Source organism: Mauremys mutica, chromosome 4 (assembly GCF_020497125.1).
Source record: "Mauremys mutica isolate MM-2020 ecotype Southern chromosome 4, ASM2049712v1, whole genome shotgun sequence".
NCBI classification, from domain to species: domain Eukaryota; kingdom Metazoa; phylum Chordata; order Testudines; family Geoemydidae; genus Mauremys; species Mauremys mutica.
The window spans coordinates 27,057,826-27,076,159 of record NC_059075.1 but is presented as its reverse complement, the minus strand read 5'-3'; the positions used below and the strand labels follow the sequence as shown (position 1 = coordinate 27,076,159).

The window sequence follows — 18,334 nt, the reverse complement described above, 5'->3', positions numbered from 1 at the left end:
ATCGAGTCAAATTACAACTTTTATTTACAATATTTACACCAGCCCCACTATCCAATAGGGCATTTGGGGGTTCATTATCTCCCACAATGACAGTTTTCCGAGGCCTCCCATTTGAATTCCATTTTAATCTGGTTACTATCTCTCACTCCTGAAGGCTCATTTTCAGTGAGAGCAACTTGTCATCGGGGCATTCCTATAGAGCAAGTTTCTCTGAACCTTCAGCTTGCATGCCTGCACCTTTTTCTGCTCCTTAAACATTTCTTCTTTCATCCTTTGCATTTCTTTGATCAATTTATTAGTATGTTTCCCATTCCAAATATTCATATCCCTTCAATTTTAAATATCTTCAAGCGATATTCCGAATTACATCTACTTCCTTTTAGGGTTTATTTTGATTATTCCACCCTCTACCTTCTTGGAGTGGGGTGTTTTGTCCTCTACCACAGCCACTTCCGGTTTTTTACGGAACCCTGATTTATAAGCACTTTCGTCTGAATATGTTATTGCTTCAACAAAAGGTATGCTGAGTTTCAATCCTTTTACCTGGCTTCACCCTTTCATCATCCATTGGCATACTATTCAGTGCTCCAGTGCATCTATAACAGTTAACCTCTCATCCTGGGCTGCTTTAAAAATCCTTTAAACATCATTTCAAAATTCCTTCTGATTCAAATCAACTGCTATCAAAGAATCAGCTGTGACATGTCTGGCAACCTTCGCCCTGGGATTAGTCACCGGTTGTATTTCTTCAACCAATAATCCCAATGTTATTCTCCTTAACAGGTAATCCCTGGGTGAATTTCCAGGCTTCATGTAATCTGCATTGGATAACACCTTGATGGGTCTTTGACATATCTCTTTCCCTAACAGCATAATAAATCATGGTATCAGTTGGTGTGCTTCTGGCTGCCTGTCCAAAGCATTTTTCACTCACTCAATCTACTGCCTGTCTAATCTCTCCAGTGGTAGCTGCCCTGATTAACCTATAAGATTTAATCATTTTTCAGTTCTGTTCCTCCTAACTCTGCCCACTGTACTAGCCAATTTTTTTTATATTTACTGGGCCTAATGACCCTTACCATCAACTGTCAGTCTGACGAACTTGCAGGAATTATTTGCATCTGCTCTGACTATCTCCCCTGCTGCATTCTTAATGGTTGATCTCCATTTTATCACTGCTATAGACTTTTCTGGTTTAGGCTCTCCTGGCCAGTTTCTTATTTCTTTCCTCGACTTAGTATAAGGCCCCTCTCGAGGTTGGTCAGATTCCCTTCTCTCTTGACCCCCTCGCACGTCCTCTCCATACCAAATATCACTGGAATCCAAATCTCTCTTTTGACACACAGCTGGGGCTTGCCGCTCCTGTATTTTCACGTGCTTTTTCAATGCTGCTGTATAGTTTTCTTGCACCAACTGTGAGATACGCTTGTGATCTTCTCTTTTTTCCTTAGTCAAATTTTGAATTAGCTGTTTCATTTCTATCACTTGATGTTCTAATTTATTTTTGTCTGCTTTAATCTTTTCCCAATCCATCATTCTTTTCTCCAGTTTCCTATTTTGTTTCTCCATTTGTTCTAACTGAGTTTGCATTATCTGTGCCCACCTCACTTCCTGCTTCAAATGTTCCTGGCAAGTTTTAAAATTCTCTTGTAATGTTTGTAACTCTGCACGGACTTCCCCCTTACATGCAATTGCCTTTTTTACAGCTTGCCACAACAGCCATACTATGGCTGTTTGCTTTTTCTGGCATTAGGCTTGTACAGCTGTACATATTTCTCAAACATGTTTTCTATGGTATCAAATATTACATCCGGTTCCATTGCACCTTCCATCCAAGGGCACGTCCCAAATGCAATAATCTCCTTCTCTAACAGAGTAGGGGCTTTAACTTTAGTCCACAGGGGTGCCTCTTCTGTCCCTTTACTTCTCTTCCAAAAGAGTGTTTTAAGCATTATTACAATAACATCACACAGTATGTTCCCACGGGTATTTTTTCCCCTTACAAATTTCACAAAAAAGGAGTCACCCTTATTAATCTTAAATAAGGACTCCCCCAACACTGTAAGACCCTGTCTCGAAATCCGGCAATCCTTAATATCTCTCCCCCCTCCCCATTCTGCACCACATGTTAGATCTGCAATAGAGGTCTCCCTATGGGATGGGGAGCAGGCAAATACTGGACACAGTGTTGGTATATAATACTCTAAATGCTCTTTATTTATTACAAAACAAACCTTACTCACTCCACATTCAACCCCCCAAACATACTATACCAGAGTCCAAAGGTCAGAATGGTCCCGATGATCAGTTGAGATTTCTTCCGATCATAAGATGCGAGCAGCCAGCGAAAACCACATCTATATCCACACGAGGCTCTGGATCAATAAACAACTCCGATTTGCAGAAATCATAGGCAACCATTTATAGTCCATTTCATCACGTCATTGGTTCTTTGCCTGTGTTTACTAGGCCTTCTACTCACACAATTCCAAAGAGATAATCCTGGGTGGGCTTGCCATGATCCAAGGAACGCCATTTCCTCCAATTTGTATATTTTATACAATTTTATATCAGTCCAGCTGGTGTTGTTTCTTTTTATGCTGATTCTCATCTTTTTCTCAGAACATCATAAGATTGTTTTTGCACAAATAGTTCTAATAGTTCTTGACCTTAAGTTCTTGCTTCGGTTGCCAACTGCAACACACACATTCATGTCAAGCACATGTTATTCATACCAGCCTCAGTGACCTATAACATATTACATAATATATGTATCACAATGTATACAAAGCTCTGAGCCTGTATTGGTGGGTACCATGCTTCAAGGCAGATTCAGTGGCCTCAGAAGCTTGCTGAGGCCCTCAATGTGGCCTCGTTTTCTGAGTGTAGTGGCCAGGGTCACAGCCTACTGAACTACTTTCATCACAGGGTAGTATGGGAGATGGGAAGGGAGGATACCCCACAGTCTCTGTTGCTCCTTTGAGCTAGTAGGTGCAGTTTGGCCTCCTGCCTGGACAGAGGCCTGCTTCCCCTCTCAAGGGGATCTCTGTAGAGCATGGGAAGGGGATCCAGCCCCCCCCCCCCACTTCGGGTTCCAGCCCAGGGACCCTAATGGTAGCAGCTGTTGGCACCACTGGAGCTGCTTCGATTCCTTGGGCCTCTTCACCCTTACCTCAGGCTTCAGCAGTGCTTCCTCTCTTCTAGCTTCTTTCACCAGGGCTCCCTGTGGGAACTGGAAGGAGAGCTTTTAAGCAGTATGAATGGGATCTTGATTGGTTCCAGTTGTCTAACGGCTTTAACAGATTAACTGGCACCAGGTGTCCCAATTGGCCTGGAGCAGCCCCTTTTGGCTATCTAGGGAACAGGGACCTGCTCATCCTGAGGCTGATACACCTGCCTTCCCCCACTCTCTTATCTCCTTCTGGTTTGAGTCCGTCACTACACATATATATATCCCAACAGATCTACACTGCAAGATTACAGCTTGATGTAAAATGTTAATACAAATTTTATAGTAACAATCGTGGGTAATACATTCTCGTGCACATGACTTATGGCACTAAAAAGATACTTTTAGAAGTCCTGAATCCTTTCAAAGGCCCATTAGCTCATATTTCAATGGTCTACGGTAAATATTCCATCTTTAATCTCCCCTGCTTCTAATCTTTTTATTCCAGTGATTATTAAAAAGCTATTAGAGTCAACTGATCTGAGAAATATTTCCTGTTTGTTACTGTAAACTTTTAATTATTTAGATATGTAAACCAGGTTCCCTTTATGTAATATTTTGTCTATAAAATTAAAGATTGACTGACAGTGGTCTTAGTTATATGCTTCTGAAATGCTGTAAAAGTGTTTTCAAGAGATGCATTATCCTCATAGTGAAAAAAATAGACTGTCACTTCTGCTTCTATTCCGTTAGTAATGATTGCAGGCTATTTTATAGTCACATAGGCTAGGTCTACACTATGGGGGGAGTTGACCTAAGATACGCGTATCTTAGGTCAATTTACCTGGCCATGAGGATGGCGGCGAGTCGACCGCTGCCGCTCCCCCATCGACTCTGCTTCTCGCTGCGGTGGAGTTCCGGAGTCGACAGCAAAGCAATCAGTGATCGATTTTATTGCGTCTACACTAGACACAATCAATCGATCCCCAATAGATCGATCACTACCCGCCGATTCGGCGGGTAGTGTAGACATGCCCATAGATAGGATGTCTAGGATATTCACAGCATGAAGATGACTAAGAATGATTTTGTTTCTCCTGGAAATTTTTAAAACTTATCTTAGTTTAAAGGAAACACTTGAAAGTCCTCACTATTAAGAGAACCTTCATCTTTCTCTTGCTCCTAATGTATTTATAGAACCTATTTCCTTTAATGTTCTTGTGATGTGTAACTCATTTTGTACTTTAGCCCTTCTGATTTTGTCCCTGCATACTTTGCACTATTCTTTTGTATTCATCCTTAGCAATTTGTCCATGTTACCACTTTTAGTAGAATTGCTTTTGATTTTTCAGGTCTTGAAAGATGCTGGATGGGAATGTAACAATTTAGTCTCTTGAAAGAAGTTCTCTCAAAAAAGTGGATATAGTATGTTGATAAAATACTTAATTCCCCTCTCTCCTCATCCTCTGTATTCAAAAGAAGAGCTGCATTTAGATCATTTTCATGCAGATTTAATTAGGACCAGTGACCTGTCTGTTCTTGATGAATCTCACTTGGATTCAGGATACTTTGGGGAATGGTAGTTCCTAGCCTGCTTGTTAGTTTCACTATTGGTTTCTGCTGGCAGTATTAGCAAAAGGCCTATTTCCCCATTAGTAGTTATGTAGGAATTCATCTCACTTCCATGTTGAAGTGATGTAAGTGAACTATTCCATATATAGAATTAAAGTGCAATTTCACGGTAAGTCAACAAAATTTAATTTATAACATAGTGTTTTTTAAAACTTTCCTGTTTTACTCCACAGAACAAAAACAAATTTTCAACCTATGTTGTTGCTTCAGGACTTCAGTATGGAGCTGAAGAAGGAATATTTCACTGCTTTTTTAAGGTAGACGTTTTCAGTTCTGGTGAAGTTTAGTTTAATATTGCACAGTTCTTAAAGGTAAATTGAAAAGGAATTTAACAACAGCAGTATTACTGTATGCTGAATATCTCTACTAACAGGGCAGAGGACCTGTTCCAGTGCCTCTTTAAGTCCATTCCCATGGCCTGCACCTAAAAGTTATATCAGCATAACTGTTTCGACTAGGAATGTGAAAAAAATACACACACTAGCTAGCATAGTTATTTTGGCAAAACCCCCATTAGAGAGACAACTATACCGATAGCAAAGTACTTCTGTTGACATAACTAATGTTGTTTGTGATGATGGTATTACTATGCTGGAATAACTCTTCATTCTGACAGTACATGCTGTGTCTACACTGGGGGTCTATACTGGCATAGCTATGCCAATATGGAATCATAGAAATTCAAGACTAGAAGGGACCTTGAGAGGTTATCTAGTCCAGCCCCCTGTGCTGAGGCAGGACCAAGTAAATCTAGACCATCCCTGACAGGTGTTTATCTAAACTGTTCTTAAAAACCTCCATGGACTAGGATTCCACAGCCTCCCTTGAAACCTATTCCAGTATTTAACTATCCTTATAGTTAGAAAGTTTTTCTTAATAACTAACTCAAATCTCACCTGCTGCAGATTAAGCCCATTACTTCTTGTCTGACCTTCAATGGACATGGAGAACTTCTGACTAGCATCCTCTTTATAAAACCCCTTAACATATTTGAAGACTGTTATCAGGTCCAGCCTCAGTCTTCTTTTCTCAAAACTAATATACCCAGTTTTTTTAACCTTTCCACACGTCAGTTTTTCTATACCTTTTTTCATTTTTGTTGCCCTCCTCTGAACTCTCTCTAATTTGTTCACATCTTTCTGAAAGTGTGGTGCCCAAAACCAGATCCAGCTGAGGCCTCATCACTGCCAAATACAGCAGGACAATTGCCTCTAGTATCTTACATACAATGCTCCTGTTATCCCAGAATATTAGCTTATTTTGCAACTGAATCACATTGTTGGCTCATATTCAATTTGTGATCCACTATAGCCCCCAGATCCTTTTGAGCAGTACTACTGTCTAGCCCAGGGATCGGCAACCTTTCAGAAGTGGTGTACCGAATCTTCATTTATTCACTCTAATTTAAGGTTTCACATGCCATTAATACATTTTAACATTTTTAGAAGGTCTCTTTCTATAAGTCTATAATATATAACTAAACTATTGTTGTATGTAAAGTAAATAAGGCTTTTAAAATGTTTAAGAAGCTTCATTTAAAATTAAATTAAAATGCGGAGCCCCCTGGACCAGTGGCCAGGACCCAGGCAGTGTGCGTGCCACTGAAAATCAGCTTGCGTGCCGACTTCGGCACTCGTGCCATAGGTTGCCTACCCCTGGTCTAGCCAGTTATTCCCCATTTTGTATTTGTACAGCTGATTTTTCCTTCCTAAGTGGAGTACTTTGCACTTGTCTTTATTGAATTTCAATTTGTTGATTTCAGACCAGTTCTCTAATTTGTCAAGGTCTTTCTGAATTCTAATCATGTCCTAAAAAGGGTCAGCAACCCCTCCCAGCTTGGTGTCACCTTCAACTTTTATATGCGTACTCTGCACTCCATTATCAAAGTTATGAATTAACATTGAATAGTATCAGATGCAGGATAGACCCTCATAGGACCCCACTAGATACACCCTCCCAGTTTGACAGCAAACCATTGATAATTACTCTTTGAGTATGGTCTTTCTATCAGTTATACACCCACCTTATTGTAATTCCATCTGGACCACATCTCCCTTGTTTGCTTATGAGATTATGTGGGGCTGTGTCAAAAGCCTTACTAAAATCAAGATATATCAGTTCTACAGCCTCCCCCCATCCAGTAGGCCAGTAACCCTGTAAAAAAGGAAATTAGGTTGCTGCTTGACAACCTATTAGAGACTGCCATTAAATAATTGTCTGACCCTGCCCTCTAATTTCCCACAACTGTGACTATTTCAATTGATAGTGAAAGAAAAAATGCTTAAAATAAACATTGCTATTATTCCTTGAAATTATATATTTTAAAAAATCAAATTCTGCCCAGCCAATAAATACACCTATGCCAGCATAGGCTCTGTAGTGTGGACATGGCCACACTGAGTCATTTAGCAGATTCTTAGTTTAAAACATATTCAGTCATTCCACAGTTTATTAACTATATCCCAGTATATTCTATGTTGGTAAGGGCATATCTATTATGGACCCTCAATGGAGTATGCAGCCTGCCTGTTGGGGATTAGGTAAACAGTGTTTTTTTCAGTATAGTGTGATTTTTTTGTCCCCCAAAAACGTTCTTTATTTCTATTTTTATTTTATATCCTTTGGGATATAAAATAATAATAATAAAGCTTTTCCCAAACTGAGCAGTTTTGTCAAAAATGCCACTAACTTTGTAGGCTCTTTGTAGGCTGACAGTCAGCAGCTCGCAGAATTGATTACTCAGCTGTGGCTCATACTCACATCCAAGAAACTGAACATTAAAATCCAGGATGTACCTAGTTTCACCAACCGTACATATGTTCCTTTTTGCAACTCTAATTAAATATAACTCTCCTGCTTCATTTGTTTTTATTTTCAGACAGCTTGGCTTGGTGAGACTCCTGCAATACCAGTTTTTGGTGATGGAAACAATTTTCTTCCAACCATTCATGTTGTTGATTTAGCAGCGTAAGTATGCTTTTTAGGGATGGCCATCCCTGGAAATGCTTAGTATCCATATATGTACTAAAACCATACCTACCAGTGGAGATTTCAGACAGCTGCTACCATATTTAAAAAAATAATATTTTTTTAAATGGACTACAGTTGACTTTGGCGCATCATTTTCAGGCAAATGGAGATGTAAATATTTCCAACATTAAATAGGACTTCTGGAAGTAATAACTTACAGTCAGATTGAGACCATGCTTTCAAGAAATTCCTAGAAGTGCCATGTCCAGAACATAGTACCAGTAAACCAAATGGAACCGCAACACAGTTTTTGAAACCAGAATAGAAAGGACAAGTAGCAGCTTGGTGTGTATTTTCTAGAGACATTGCTCCATATTCCTGAAGTGTCTTGGCCAAACTGAGATACCTAATTATATTATCTTATGAATAAAAATCAACATGAAAATAGCATGCTTTGGAATATTCACCTTCAGAATTTCCTCATACCCTTTGCCTTGGGGTTGCTTCTATATTATATTTCATGTTAAAGACATAATATTTTTCCTTCCACTAATGGACTTTGATTGCATTTGCTATATTGCAGGGTGTTACAAAACATAGCTGACCATAGGCCAAGGACTCACTACATTGTGGCAGTGGATGAATCTATACATACTCTTCAGGACATAGTTAAGGTAAAACAGCTTAAGATTTTGTTTCTTTGTCTAGGTATCTTTTTAGTCTTGTAAATCCTTAGTCTTCACTCTGTTAAAAGTCCCTGAATCTTCCGTGAATTATTCTGTACAACAATTTTATAAAAACTAGGCTTGAAATCCTATAGTGCGTACTTCTTTTAAACAAAATGCAAAATGTGGGCCCAGTCCTGCAGTCCATATTCAGGCAAAATTATTAGTTTCAAAAGGGGTTTTGCCTGTGATAAAGGGCTGATGGATTAGACTTTATGTTTTCATCCAGTTCATATATACTGTAATTAGGCAGTCAGTGTCTTTTTTGAAATTCTTTTTCCCGTTGAATTGTAAGAATATAGTTTGTTCCTTTGTTTAATCACATGCCTTGAAGCAAAATTCAGCAAAGTAACCTGGAGCTGCTGTGAAGTAGCAATCTGGTGATTTTAACTCTCTATTATTTAAAAGTGCTTTCGAAGTAATTGGCAATTTATTTACCTACTGACATTGAAAATTGAACATACTGGGACAGAGATTCTCAGATGGCAATCCATGGACTGCAGAGACTTTGATGGTAGTCTGCAGAGTGAAATATTTTGAGAATCATGTAGTGAGAGTGTTGGGAAAGAAAGCAGGTCCATGATTGGCTCTTGGCTTTACGACGTGGTCCATAAAATAGAAAGCTTGCAACACTCCTTTTTTAGTATACATCCCAGCAGAGGTATTCTACCATGTCTCTAAACTTGAACTAGTACACACATGTTCTTCAGATTGCTGTGCAAGTCAAAAGTATGGATTAGATGAATACCCAATTTAATATGTGTACAATATTGTTTTCTGACAGTGCATTAGCAAAAATGTTGGACCAGGAAAAATCCAAAAGATTCCAAGAGAAAACGCTTTCTTAAGCAAAGACTTAACGGTTAGTATTTTGTTTCCTTTTTTGAATATATTCTTTAAGGAAGGGATGTGAGATGAAAATATAAATACCATGCAATGTACTCTTATCTTATTGTTTACATCAGCACAAAGATATGAGACAAAAAATTATGTCAACAAAATGCATGAACTATGTTTAGATAAATAAAATAAATGAAGAAGCAGGTTATAAACCACATAACAGAGAATTATGAGGAGTTTTTGCTAGTATGTAGAGCCTGATCCTGAGGCTCTCCAGTGACGTATTGGAGTTGATGTGAGTTGAGGATGCTGAGCACCTCACAAGAGGCCTGCACAGAGGAAATAAGATGTAAATAGTGAGCTACAAATTTTTTTATTCTGATTAGTCAATAAGATGTGGCAGATGTGAATTGTTTCTGTATTCTTGCAAGCAGCTCAGAGTAAACAAGGTATGAATTGTCAAAGGCTCTTTAGAATGTGTCCCTTTAATATTTCCGTGCACGAATAATTGGGTAAATATGGCCTGTGCTATACAGGTCCTTCTAGCCTTAAAATCTATTAATAAGAATAGATTCAGGAGTTGAGAGATGGAATTAATGACTGCTGCTTCACTGGTTACAGTAACAAAATGCCCACAGATAGTAGTCTTCGCAGCATGGAGTTAGGTCTGGGAGAGAGACTATCAAGATAAAAATCATAATTGTTTCCTTAACTCTTTGTCATTAATAACAAACTAGATTATTAAAACTAAAATAAATTTTAAAATTGAATTATTGTCTTTAGGCCTGAATCATAGCCCACTAAAGTCAATGGGAGTCATTCCATTGACTTCAGTGCACTTTGGATTAGGGGCCTTTGTTTACTTTTTGCCCTTCACTCTGCTTAGAAAATGAAAGTTCCACTTTCTGGTTTTCATGCACGATCATAAGCCAGTGGTATAGTGGCCGGATTTCCAATACTTCATGGGAATAGTTAAATGAAAAATAAAACCTGTTTTCTTTTAAGTTGTTAAATAAGCTTGAAAATATTAATTTTTGGTTTTGTAAAGCAGCCCCCTTGCCCCCAACCTCCTCCTTTTTTTTTTTAAATAAGACCTACATCTTGGGGTTAGGCTACTTGGCAGTGTCCCTTTAATATCAAACAGGGAACTCTCTGTGCAATTAAATGTACCTTTGCTCCTTTAGCAAACACATTTGGATATGTTACTTGTGAACCTGCGGATGGAAGCTGTATTCTTGAAGGAGAACTTCAACATTAAGTGGGTTGCTCAGACAGGACTGGTGGAGAATATTGGGCAAGTCCTCAAAGAATACAAGCAAAGTCGGGGATTACTGGTAATTATTTCCTAGATGCTGTTTTGAAGTGCTCTGATATTTTTCTAAGAGGAGTGTATAAATATACATTAAGTGACAATATTTGCAATGCTGTTAAGAGATGCAAAATAAACAGACAAAAACAATATATTTGGGAACTAAAACTGAAAGAAGGACTGAAGAACAAAGGAGAAGAAATACTTTTCCTGTTGTCCCTAGAAATGAAATCCTGCAGGTGAAATAAGCAGAGGGCTGTGGCTCTGGAATTAGCTCTCTCATGTGATATACCATAATCTCATAGTGTCCATTGAGGCGTCAGCAGCAAATGCTGTTGCCAGGGCAACTTTCTTTAAAATAGAATCAGTATCAGGGTGATCTGTACCCTTGGGGCTCTGAGATCATAGAATCATACAATATCAGGGTTGGAAGGGACCTCAGGAGGTCATCTAGTCCAACCCCCTGCTCAAAGCATGATCAAGCCCCAACTAAATCATTCCAGCCAGGCTTTGTCAAGCCAGGCCTTAAAAACCACTAAGGAAGGAGATTCCACCATCTCCCTAGGTAACCCATTCCAGTGCTTCACCACCCTCCTAGTGAAAAAGTTTTACCTAATATCCAACCTAGACCTCCCCCACTGCAACTTGAGACTGTTACTCCTTGTTCTGTCATCTGCTACCACTGAGAACAATCTAGATCCATCCTCTTTGAAACCCTCTTTCAGTTAGTTGAAAGCAGCTACCAAATCCCCTCTCATTCTTCTCTTCCGCAGATTAAATAATCCCAGTTCCCTCAGCCTCGCCTCATAAATCATGTGCTCCAGCCCTCTAATCATTTTTGTTGTCCTTCGCTGGACTCTTTCCAATTTTTCCACATCCTTCTTATAGTGTGGGGCCCAAAACTGCACACAGTACTCCAGATGAGGCCTCACCAATGCCGAATAGAGGGGAACGATTACGTCCCTCGATCTGCTGGCAATGCCCCTACTTATACAGCCCAAAATGCCGTTAGCCTTCTTGGCAACAAGGGCACACTGTTAACTCATATCCAGCTTCTTGTCCACTGTAGCCCCTACGTCCTTTTCTGCAGAACTGCTGCCTAGCCACTCGGTCCCTAATCTGTAGCAGCGCATGGGATTCTTCCGTCCTAAGTGCAGGACTCTACACTTGTCCTTGCTGAACCTAATCAGATTTCTTTTGGCCCAATCCTCTAATTTGTCTAGGTCCCTCTGTAACCTATCCCTACCCTCCAGCATATCTACCACTCCTCCCAGTTTAGTGTTATCTGCAAACTTGCTGAGGGTGCAGTCCATGCCATCCTCCAGATCATTAATGAAGATACTGAACAAAACCAGCCCCAGGACCGACCCTTGGGGCATTCCGCTTGATACTGGTTGCCAACGAGACATGGAGCCATTGATCGCTACCTATTGAGCCCAATGGTCTAGCCAGCTTTCTATCCACCTTATAGTCCATTCATCCAGCTCATACTTTTTTAACTTGCTGGCAAGAATACTCTGGGAGACTTTGCTAAAGTCGAGGAATAATACGTCCACTGTTTTCCCCTCATCCACAGAGCCAGTTATCTCATCATAGAGGACAATGAGGTTAGTCAGGCATGACTTGCCCTTGGTGAATACATGCTAACTGTTCCTGATCACTTTCCTCTCTTCAAAGTGCTTCAAAACTGATTCCTTGAAGACCTGCTCCATGATTTTTCCAGGGACTGAGGTGAGGCTGACTGGCCTGTAGTTCACCAGATCCTTCTCCTTCACTTTTTTAAAGTTGGGCACTACATTAGCCTTTTTCAAGTCATCTAGAACCTCTCCTAATCACCATGAGTTTTCAAAGATAATGGCCAATGGCTCTGCAGTCACATCAGCCAACTCCTTTAGCACTCTCGGATGCAGTGCATCCGGCACCCTGGACTTGTGCTTGTCCAGCTTTTCTAAATAGTGCTGAACCACTTCTTTCTCCACAGAGAGATGCAGAGCATCTCTCTCTTGATCTTCCAGTCAGGAGAGAGATGCCCTGCAAATCATGTAGGAGGCTGAGGAGACCTCACAGTCTTTTTTGAGAGTGGCCTCCATTTTTCTATCCATGAGGACCTTAGGTTAGAACTCTGCTGCTGAACCATACTCTGCTGTAGTATATCTTTAGTTAGATATACTACAGCTGCATCAACCTTCGATATCTCAGTAACTGGGACTTTTGGTTCCTGGATCCTGTAGAACCCAAGATCTGTTCTGTCAGTGTGCTTACCTTTGTCTGGCTTGTCCAATTCATCCATAATGACTTCCTCAAAGGAGGAGTGTAGGGGAATGAGGGCCTCTGGGGAGAATTGCCTGCCTGACTCATAGCGCTGGGACCTAACAGAATTGGGGATAGAAGGCTGAGTGCAGGCTGGGTACACATCACTGTCTGCTGAGCCTGGGAAGGCAGTCTCACAGATGGAGCACCATTTGGATTTCATTTGTTGATTTTTAGGGTGCTTTGCCATATCCAGAAGGTGCAGAAGAGCTGGCAGGATGCACTGCAGCTCAGGCTCCAGGGGGTTCCAATACCCTGCTAAAAAACTGGCCAATGGGGGAAGAGAGGCTGGGAGGACAATTGCTGCTCACCACTGCCCCAAATTTTGACACACTCCCTCCCCACTCGCCAAACCGTAGGCAGAGGTCAATGTGGGAGCTTTAAAAACTGCTGTCCACACATGTGAGAGTCAGAGAAACTGGAGGAAAGCAGGAGCTGAGGGAGCATGGCCAGACCATGGCCAGACCAAGTAGCTCCAAAACTCTGATCCATCTCTGTGAGCTGCAGAGAGAGAAGAGCTGCCCAGATGTCAAGAAATTGTAGGAGACACTGAGCTCCAGAAATAGGAGGACATCCAAGGGCAGAATTTATACACTGAAAGTTCATCTAAAACAGGTATCCAATTTTATGTTAATTTGATTGTTCATATATTTTCTACTGATCCTAGGGGAAAGACCAGTCGTTTAAAACAAAAATCACACTCCTTGCTTAATTCCTTTTTATCTTCATTTTCTTTCAGCCAGTCAAAATTTGTGTTCTTGGTCCTCCTGCAGTTGGGAAATCTACCATTGCTGAAGAACTCTGCAAACACTACAGGCTACATCACATTAAAATAAAGGATGTAATTTCTGAAGCAATAGAAAATCTGGTACGTGGGTAACTCTCCTTTAGGGTTTATTATTTTGGTTTTCATAGTTTTAAAATGTAAAATGTTTTAAATCATTTAAGAATTAGTTAGAAAACTGTGATTTAGAAGTTGAAGAATGACCATAGGAAATAACCTTCTTCTAATAGGATGCAATGAGGAATTAAAAATGTCCTAACTCCATTGTAGATGCCCAACTGTGGCTGTTTCCATTTTTCAGTATCTGCAAAAGCCAAAACATATTTTATTTAACCTAGGCTGTAAAGGCATGATCTTGTGACATGCTGAGTACTGAGCACTCCTTATTTTAACTGATTGTAATTAGTAAAGATGGCTCAGCACCTCACAGCTTAGGGCCTTAGATGAGCTGCATATCTATATAATAAGATTCCAGGATTGTCACTCTGTGTGTCTTATGTTCTTATGTGTGTCACTCTGAAACCTAAAATGTCTGAGTCAGTGTGAAGCTAGAAAAAGCTACAAGTACAGTTGAAAGCTCTTTTTGTTCAGAATATCACCAGGTTCAATCATCACTAGGATTCGGAGACTGTTACCATCTATTTTTTAAGTTCTCGGCCATTTTGACTTTATGAGTTACACCCATATTGTGTTTACCTATAGTAAGGAATGTATCTATGCCATGCCAAGGGTCCTAGACATTTGTGATATCAGCCCAGTCACCACCCTTATTCTACAGTTATTTTGCATGCAAAAATTTCATTGGTTGTATGAAGGAGTCTGCACAACTCCCTCTACACATAACACAGCCTCTCCTCCACAACACAACCAGCATACACAAAACCCCAAATACACATAGACTGTCACTGTGGCGCATTCCCTTCATTTGCTACCCACACAAATCCACATAACACTCCCCACACACAAATCAACACAATCAGCCACACAACACAATCAGCACACACACTAACCCCAAACATCACTCTTAAGCCTAAAATGTCTGTTGAATCAATGTGAAGCAATGGAAACAGCTACAAGCATAGTTGAGAGCGCTTTTTGTTTAAAATATCACCAGATGCAATCATCATTGGGATTCATGGTCTGTTACCATCTACCTGTTAAGTTCTGAGCCATTATTGGCTTTTTTACATACATAATTTTATGAATTACACCTGTGTGACAGCACAGGCTTTCAGCTACTAGTCTGAAACTAAGATGCAGACAGTGGCCCAAATGTTGTCCGTAATTATACCTGTCTAATACCAAAGGCAGAATTTAGCCAAACTATTTTTGAACCTTTTTTTTTTTGTATATAGGAGAAAATTATTGCTCCTAAAGAAACAGTGGAAACTGAAGAGGTGGGTGAGGAGGGAGAAGATGAAGAAGAAGAAGAAGGGGACAGTATAGAAGAGGCACAAGAACTCTTAGATGGAGTCAAAGAAAACATGGAGCAGAATGGAGGTAAGGCATGAAAGGATTGATAATGGAAACCTGGATTTTAGTTAGTAGATGTAACTTTTATACAAATGAAAAATCAGGAAATTGATTTGTGCCTGTTCCTTTAGACCTTATAGCTCCCATTGAAGGCAAGGGTCATGCCCCTTTTTTCAGCGTTATGAACCTTAACCTCACTTACCTTTGTGCAATTCCACTGAAATGATTGGGGTTGTATGAGAGTAATGGGGCAGAATTTGACCTAACGTGCCTGTTAAAAGTCATATACATTTTTAAACACTGGAAAGCTATTATAATAGTAGCAATTCTTTCTTGATGTTTTTATTGTTTTCTATTTATATTTTTATGCAGCCCTTTTGACACTACAAACTGACATTTTACTTACAGTTCTATATTCAGTCTGTCTAGATTCTTGGTGAGAATATTTTCTAATTAATTATATCATGCTTACTTTTCAGATGTGAGCGCCTAATTAATGTCGCTTAAAATAAAAAGCTAGCCAGGTCTTACTGGGGTTCTTGACTGCAACCAATCTTGGGGAAAAAAAATTAACTTTTTGTTCGTTTCCCCCGTTTGATGAAGGGTAAATAATGCTTTCCCGTGTTTGTAAAATACTTTAAGGCCTGTGAATGGAAAAAGTGCCATATAAGTGTTTTAATTATTATTTGTGGCTAAAGTCATGTGTGCTTTTGGCCTTGTGCTTCTTAACGCTACTGAGGTCTGCAATGATTTCCCATAAAAAAGCACTGTATGATGCATCCTTTTGCGTAATTAATGCATGCTTTGTCTGCAAAGTCATATGCTTGTAGCTCACCCAAGGAGCGCATTAATGAACACTGCTGCATCATCTCTTGTGTGGCTTTGCTTTATTGTTAAAACAATGAAACCTTTTACAATCAAAATATTTTGATTACTGTGGCTTATATGTATTTAATTAAGACTTTTTAAAAAATTAAGCAAAGGGAAGGGGAGGGAGTTGGAGTCATGATTACAGAAGAAGTAAGAATCTGAGTTTTATTCACAGGACATTGGGGTTTTATTGTAACGTTTATTCAATGACCTGGGCCAAAGCACTAAAACTACTTTGTGCCTCAGTTTACCCATCTGAGTGAGCATAATACCTGTCTCACATGTATTTTGCTAAGTGTTTTAATAACAAATTGAATATGTGTTTGTAAATCCGTTTGAGGCCCTTAGAAAAATCCAACATTTTGCAAGCTTAACTGTTCTGCTACATTCCTCTCTCTAATTTTTTTTTGTTTTGTCAAGTAAACTCAGAAATTAATTCTAGATGCTTCAGGAGACACTGCAAATCCCTGGGGGTTACCAGTATGTTATACTACTATGTCTCATTTATTTATTTATTTTACTCCTTTGATCTCAGGATAATAGTTAAACTCGTCAAACATAAACAGTTTTATGAAAGAAGTCTTTCATTTTATACCTGATAATTTTGTGGTACTCTGAAGGCTCTGAAACATATCAATACATATTACCATAGGTGATTCTGAGCAGTTCTCAAATAGTGATCTCAAGCAAATAATTAGGCATTCTAAGATCTTAACTCAAAGACTCTCTGACAAGTGTATAAAAATGTTAGTAAAATCTTTCAGGTGTTCATCTTCCACATAAACCATACATAGGTTAACTCTGTTTGAATGCATATGTTACATTTTCAGGTCGTCTAGAGGATCAGTATGTGATTAAATTCATGAAAGAAAAGCTAAAGTCTATGCCTTGCAAGAATCAAGGATATATTTTGGATGGGTTTCCAAAGACCTATGACCAGGCAAAAGATCTATTTAATCGTAAGTTACAGAGTTCTGCTGTATTTGTTGTGTATGTATGAAGACTGGAAAAGGGCAAATAAAGTGCCAATCTATAAAAAGGGAAATAAGGACAACCCAGGGAATTACAGACCAGTCAGCTTAACTTCTGTACCCGGAAAGATAATGGAGCAAATAATTAAACAATCAGTTTGCAAACATCTAGAAGATAATAAGGTGATAAGTACCAGTCAGCATAGATTTGTCAAAAACAAATCATGTCAAACCAACTTGATAGCTTTATTTAACAGGGTAACGAGCCTCATTGATGGGAGGAAGCGGTAGACATGGTATATCTTGACTTTAGTAAAGCTTTTGATACCGTCTCACATGACGTTCTCATAAACTAACTAGGGAAATACAACCTAGATGGAGCTGCTATAAGGTAGGTGCAAAAGTGGTTGGAAAACCGTTCCCAGAGAGTAGTTATCAGTGGATCACAGTCATGCTGGAAGGGCATAATGAGTGGGGTCCCCCCAGGGATCAGTTCTGGGGCCGGTTCTGTTCAATATCTTCATCAATTATTTAGATAATGTCATAGAGAGTACACTTATAAAGTTTGTGGACAATACCAAGCTGAGAGGGGTTGCAACCGCTTTGGAGGATAGGATTAAAATTCAAAATGATCTGGACAAACTGAAGAAATGGTCTGAAGTTTGCGGGGGGAGAGAGCTCAGTGGTTTGAGCATTGGCCTGCTAAGCCCAGGGTTGTGAGTTCAATCCTTGAGGGGGCCACTTAGGAATCTGGGGCAAAATCAGTATTTGGTCCTGCTAGTGAAGGCAGGGGGCTGGACTTGATGACCTTTCAAGGTCCCTTCCAGTTCTAGGAGATAGGATATCTCCATTAATTTATTTTATAAGTAAATAGGATGAAATTCAATAAGAACAAATGGAAAGTACTCCATTGTTCCTTTCTAAATCAGTTGCACACATACAAAATGGGAATGACAGCCTAGGACAGGGTCGGCAACCTTTGGCACGCGGCTCGCCAGGGTGGGCTGGTTTGTTTACCTGCTGCATCCGCAGGTTTGGCCTATCGCGGCTCCCACTGGCCGCGGTTTGCCATTCCAGGCCAATGGGGGCGGTGGGAAGCAGCAGCCAGCACATCCCTCGGCCTGCGATTAAATTGGCTTAAATTGCAGCAAGGGTGGTTTAGGTTGGACATTAGGAAAAACTTCCTAACTGCCAGGGTGGTTAAGCACTGGAATAAATTACCTAGGGAGATTGTGGAATCTCCATCATTGGAGATTTTTAAGAGCAGGTTAGACAAAAACC

At 39.8% G+C, this 18,334-nt stretch overlaps 1 protein-coding gene across 1 annotated transcript in view; it reads left to right on the top strand.

Moving 5' to 3' along the window:
• AK7 (adenylate kinase 7) overlaps positions 1-18,334 on the top strand; it is a 45,341-nt gene that overhangs the window by 10,749 nt on the left and 16,258 nt on the right. The window contains exons 6-13 of the mRNA XM_045012485.1: positions 4,975-5,058; positions 7,680-7,768; positions 8,355-8,445; positions 9,281-9,358; positions 10,521-10,670; positions 13,695-13,823; positions 15,095-15,239; positions 16,913-17,041. Coding sequence (XP_044868420.1) covers positions 4,975-5,058; positions 7,680-7,768; positions 8,355-8,445; positions 9,281-9,358; positions 10,521-10,670; positions 13,695-13,823; positions 15,095-15,239; positions 16,913-17,041 — 895 coding nt within the window. The remainder of the gene's footprint in view (positions 1-4,974; positions 5,059-7,679; positions 7,769-8,354; positions 8,446-9,280; positions 9,359-10,520; positions 10,671-13,694; positions 13,824-15,094; positions 15,240-16,912; positions 17,042-18,334) is intronic.